We start from the raw sequence: 5,872 nt of genomic DNA, 5'->3' as shown, positions 1-5,872 counted from the left end.
CTGCGTCGCACACCGTCGGTAACACCGACGATCAAATCCCCCCAGCCGGTTGACTTTCCAGCTGCACTGGCCGGGCTATGTCGTCACAGATTGTTGTCGGATCAAAGATTGTTTACAAACCTTAAGTAAATGGAGTTGCCACTTGCAAGATGGCTCCACCTACCGGTACTGTGCGGTATCTTGCCAGCTCCCCGTTCGGCTCAAGTCGACCCATTCCGCTTTAGACCGTCTGCCACGCCAGCTTCCTGAGTTCTTAGAGGGGCCGAGGGGATTTGAAAACACCATGAGCGACCTGCAGATGGTGGCGGGCGCCAAGTGCTTCGTGCCGGATGAGACGCACGTGTGGCTTGCGGCTGAAGTACTGCGTGATGAGAACTCGGGCGATGGCAAGACACGTAAGATCTACTGCAAAGTGGAACTTCCCGATGGCGAGACTGAGGAACGCTGCGTGGACATGCTGTCGAAGAAGACAAAGGCGCTACTGGATGTGCATCAACTCGAGTCGCTTCCGTACCAGAACGAGAACGTTGGTCTCGAGGGCATTGAGGACATGATCACGCTCAACTATTTGCACGAGGCCGCCATCCTGTTCAACATCAAGAAGCGCTTCCTGTGCGAGCTGCCCTACACGTACACAGGCGACATTTGCATCGCTATTAACCCCTACAAGTGGCTCCCAGACCTCTACGCTGAAGACCAGCACCTCCGCTACCTTAACCAGCCCAAAGAGGAGCTGCCCCCGCACGTGTACGCCACATCCGTCGCTGCCTACGACAACATGCGGCGCTCGGAGCGCAACCAGTCCATTCTGGTCAGTGGCGAGTCCGGTGCTGGTAAGACCGAGACCACCAAAATCCTCATGAACCACCTGGCCACCATCGCAGGCGGTCTCAACAACTCCACCATCAAGAGGATTATCGAAGTAAACCCGCTGCTCGAGTCCTTTGGTAACGCCAAAACTGTGCGTAATGACAACTCCAGTCGTTTCGGCAAGTTTACACAGCTGCAGTTTGACAAGAATGGCACGCTTGTCGGTGCCAAGTGCCGCACGTATCTTCTGGAAAAGACGCGTGTCATCCAGCACGAAGCGCCTGAACGCAACTACCATATCTTCTACCAACTGCTTGACTCGCCCGACATTGCGTCGGAGTTGCAGCTCGAATCGTCGAAGCACTATGTGTACACGGGCGACAACACGGCACGGAAGATCGAAGGACTCTCCGACAAGAAACACTTCAACCAAACACGCGAGGCCTTGGAGCTTGTGGGTCTGTCTCGCGATGACCAGCGGCCACTGTTCGAAGTGCTGGCTGGAGTGCTCCACCTTGGTGAGGTACAGCTGCAGTCAGACCCGGCAGATGATGAGAAGTCTCTCATCGCTGAGGGCGACGGTGGTGCGAATTGTGCTACTCAGATGCTTGGTGTCACGTGGGAGGCACTTCAGAAGGCTCTTTGTTCGCGTACTATGCGTGCTGTGAATGATGTGTACAGTGTACCTTTAAAAAAAGAGCTGGCGATGGACTGTCGTGACGCCCTCGCTAAAGCGATCTACTCCAACGTGTTCGACTGGCTTGTGGCTACGATCAACCAGTCGCTTGCTGATGATGCCAACATGGCCAACCACGTGGGTGTGCTCGATATCTTCGGGTTCGAGCATTTCAAGCACAACTCGTTTGAGCAGTTCTGCATTAACTTCGCTAACGAGAAGCTTCAGCAGAAATTCACACAGGATGTGTTTAAGACGGTGCAGATTGAGTATGAGGAGGAAGGAATCGTGTGGGACCACATTGAGTACGCGGATAACCAGGACGTGCTGACTGTGATTGAATCGCGCATGGGTATCATTTCGCTGCTGAACGAAGAGGTGATGCGACCGAAGGGCAGTGAGGAGTCCTTCATGTCCAAGGTGACGTCTTTGCACAAGGATGATATGGCGCACGTTATTGAGTTCCCTCGCACGTCTCGTACCGAGTTCCTCATCAAGCACTATGCCGCTCCTGTCATGTACGACTCGGTGGGATTCCTGGAGAAGCACAAGGACTCACTGCTGCCTGACTTGTCCGAGCTCATGCGTGGCTCATCCAAGCCGTTCATCGCCAAGCTCTTCGACCCGAAGCCGGAGCCTAAGTCAGCTGTTTCTGAGGCGTCAGGTAGCCGCCGTAAGCGTGGCGGTGCTCTGTCCATCACGACCGTGGGTACCCAATTCAAAGAGAGTCTGACGGAGCTGATGGCAACCATCAACTCGACGCGTGTACATTACGTACGCTGCATCAAGCCCAACCCGATCAAGAGCGCTACTGCCATGGACCAAAACATGGTGGTGTCCCAGTTGCGATGTGCCGGTGTGATTGAAGCCATTCGTATCTCCCGTGCAGCGTACCCGAACCGGCTGCAGCACACGGAGATCCTGGACAAGTTCTGGCTGTTCGTGCCGAGTGGTGGCGAGACTGCTGCAGACAAGTGCCAGCTGCTCATGGACAAGCTCAAGCTGGAATCCCCAACTCAGTATCAGATGGGTAAGACTCGTGTGTACTTCCAGCTAGGTGTGCTCGAAGAGCTTGAGGACCGCCGTAAGAAGTTCCTGGATGCCAAGGCCACGTACGTACAGAACATCATGGTTGGCTTTACGCAGCGTATCAAGTACCTCAGACAGCTAGAAGCAATCATCAAGTTGCAGTCGGTTATTCGGTGTGTAATCGCTATGCGCAGATACAACACGTTCATGAAGGGCCTCATTTCAGCGCAGGCTCACTGGCGAGGCATGCAGGGCCGCAAGGTAGCTGCGGAAGTCAAGAGTAACCACAACGCTGTCATCATTCAGCGGTATATGCGTGGATTTGTCAAGCGTCACCGTTATGTCAAGATGCGCGAAATGGTCATTCGTGTGCAGGCTATGGTTCGTATGACGATTCAGCGGCCGAAATATCTAGCTGCTCTCGAGGAGAAGCGTCGTGAGGCGGACATGGCGTACCAGCTGAACAAGCTGAAGGCTGCTCTGCAGGAAGAACAGGAGCGGAATGCTCAGCTGCAGCGTCGCAGCAGCGTCGCGACGGCGGACTCCTCTGCTGCTTCGAGTGTTGTGATGGCTGATGCTGGCGGTATGATCGAGACTCTTACAGACGAGAACAAGAAGCTGCGTGAGAAGAATGAGGACATGAAGGTTACTATGAAGGGCTTGAAGGCCGAGATCGAGAAGTTCAAGAGCGACAAGGAGTTCTCTTCAGCTGGCAACCACGTCAAGGTTCGCCAACTGCAAGATACTGTGCGTGACAAGGACAAGAAGATTTCGCAGCTCGAGGCCGAAAACAAGAAGCTGACGGAGCAGATCGCCAAGCTTCACGCTGAAGGTGTTGTTCCCGAGAAGAAACCCACGCCGAAGAAGTCGATCTTCCGCACGCTGGGCTCCAAGAAAGAGAAGAAACCTCGTGAGACTGTACTGATGGACTCGCTCACCGGCTCGGACGACCTTAACCGCCCATCATCAGAGACGCGTCCGTCCGAGCGCCACTTCCCGCGCATGCCCAGCATGAGTGTAGGCTCTCGCTTCTGGAACACGAACAAAAAGGGAGACAGTGGGGACGGCTTCGACGTCTCGGAGGTTGAAGGTGAGGACAGCCCCACCAACAGTTCTTCCACGCGCAACACGATTGTCAAGAGCATGGAAGTGGGCGTGACTGGTGCCATGTCGAGTTTGAAGGGCCGCATGTCGGTCGTCAAGGGGATGTACGACAACCGGAGCAAGCGCACAAACAGCAAACCAGAGGAGAACACCAACCCGTCCGACAACGTTGCGTCCACGACGGTCGTTACCTCGAAGAGCGCCAAGGTGAAGCCGGCCACAACGCCGGCGGATCGTCCTGTGCGCGAGTCGTTCAACCTGGACGCGTTGCCGGAAGTCTCTCTTCCCGTCGGCTGGGAGGCGAAGGTGTCGCGCTCGACGGGTCGTGTGTACTACGTGAACCGCAAGCTCGGCAAGTCTCAGTTTGAGCGCCCCACTCTGGCTTCTCTCAAGGCACAGAAGCTGGCGCGGCAGAAGTCGACAGGCGGGCTGTAAGTAGATGAAAAAAACGCTATGGCGTGGCCATCGAAGCGTGTTATAATACTGTTTCGAACAAACGTGCCCCTCCATTAGTACTACTCACCGAATTCCCTTAGTTATCACACTAGCCGAGCGCCGCCGCGTAGCGGCGGTAGTTTAGGCTTTTATTCAAGTTGTTTGCCTTTTCGGATGGATAATTATTCTAAAAACTATGAGCCCCGATGTGCCTAAATCGACTTCTTTAATGTCATAAATTTGGGTTTAATTTAGGCCATTCGCTACAAAAGGCTGAGTTCCCAGTAAGCCGTGCAATTATTACTACAAAAACCTAAGCCCCTAGCATCATACTTACAATGTAAAAAAAAGATTATTCTACCTGTAGTGATCTTGACACAGTCTCTTTATTATTGTTGGCTATCACTGTCAGAATCACCTGCACTTCAAATAGCATGTCTACAACCGCCACACAATATATTTAGCTTTTCGTCGTGCTCGATATCATTTGCCGTTTTTGAGCCGCTATGAAACTTAGCTCGCATCAATGCAAAGGATATTATAGTAATGGCATGTCCTGTTTCCACTAAGTACATTGATCACTTCTCATACCAAACCATGACGCCTTGCAGTTATTCTTGTTGACGGTGGTGTAAATTATTTGATAGTGTAACGACGATTCCAGGATGGCTAAACGTCATTTAGGCTTAAAGTTTATTAACGTTTCTTTATTGGGTCTATTTAACCAACTACACCTTTGCCAGTCCAAATCGGCGACAGTGTAAAGCAAAGTGGAACGTCCCGTAATTAATTTTTTTTAATTTTTTAATTTATTTTTTTAGAAAAAGCCTGTCATGCAAAGTTGATTTAGTGTAGTGCAAAACTTTACGTGCCGTACTCCATAGGTTCGCTACGAATAGCTGCCGCCACTGACAACGCACAGTGGCGCGCCATCTTGTTAACCAAGCGCAGATCCATACATGGAAGCTATGCTCTGCAGCGTTTTCAAGCAGCTGCATCCGGCGCTCTGTTTTCTGGGCAAGCGGACGATGTTGAACTGAGCGCTGACTGGGAAAAACAACGCAAGGCAAGCAACTGAGTGTTTGTAAGTGGATGGAGCAGATCCACCAAATCTGGTGCTTGCATGGCAGCGGCGCGAGTGAGTGGTTACCCGGGAGGGGCGCGTGAACGACATACAGCCGACGCCTTCTGGGTCTTTCCTCCATTCCTTCCTCGCCCCAGTCCAACAGCCACATACACAGCAGCCATGGCGAGCAAGAGCGTACGCTGGTCCACCGTCACCGTCTACGAGTTCGGCGTGGGCATCGGCGGCAGCGCAGTGCCTCGACGCGGTGGTCCAGCGGTGGGGCTGGCTCGAACCCCGCAATGTGTGTGGAGGACTTCAGTGAACGCGGCGCAGCATCAGCGGGAGAAAACACAGGCGGGGGACAGGCAGGCAACCGCAGGACGACATCGGCGGAGACGCGTGCGCTGGTTCAAGCCGCTGGAGCGCATCACGATGCTGGACAAGGCAGGCTACAGCGAGGAGCTTATCTTCCGCATGCTCATGGAGTCGTCTAGCATCGCCCAGTCGCGACGGCTCTGTCTGCGTGTCGAGTGTGTGGCCTAAGTTGCATTTTGCACGTGTCGACAACGACCGAGGTAGCATGAGATGGAGTATCAACGCGGGGGTGCCGGGTACGATGGTGCTCGGAAAAGGGCGAAGACAGGATGGACTTTTTTTAACTTGTTTTGACCACCAGTTAGCTCTGCGCTAAATCGCCATTGCTCTAAAGTCAATTTTTGAAAATAAAAAATAAAAATTTCTTTGTCACTTAA

At 53.0% G+C, this 5,872-nt stretch overlaps 2 protein-coding genes across 2 annotated transcripts; both read left to right on the top strand.

The window, feature by feature from the left end:
* Positions 1 to 228: 228 nt before the first annotated feature.
* Positions 229 to 4,118, top strand: PITG_01535 (myosin-like protein; the record flags this gene model as incomplete). Its single annotated transcript, XM_002908139.1, has 1 exon — positions 229 to 4,118. One exon carries the CDS (start codon positions 284 to 286, stop codon positions 4,052 to 4,054), a length of 3,771 nt encoding a protein of 1,256 aa, XP_002908185.1.
* Positions 4,119 to 5,300: 1,182 nt separating this feature from the next.
* PITG_01534 (uncharacterized protein) lies at positions 5,301 to 5,663 on the top strand (the record flags this gene model as incomplete). The annotated part of the gene is made up of 2 exons (XM_002908138.1): positions 5,301 to 5,438; positions 5,490 to 5,663. 2 exons carry the CDS (start codon positions 5,301 to 5,303, stop codon positions 5,661 to 5,663), a joined length of 312 nt encoding a protein of 103 aa, XP_002908184.1.
* Positions 5,664 to 5,872: the final 209 nt, after the last annotated feature.

Source organism: Phytophthora infestans, genomic scaffold, assembly GCF_000142945.1.
Source record: "Phytophthora infestans T30-4 supercont1.2 genomic scaffold, whole genome shotgun sequence".
Lineage (NCBI taxonomy): Eukaryota > Oomycota > Peronosporomycetes > Peronosporales > Peronosporaceae > Phytophthora > Phytophthora infestans.
Note: the sequence above shows the minus strand (reverse complement) of the source record. Positions and strands in the feature narration are given on the sequence as shown.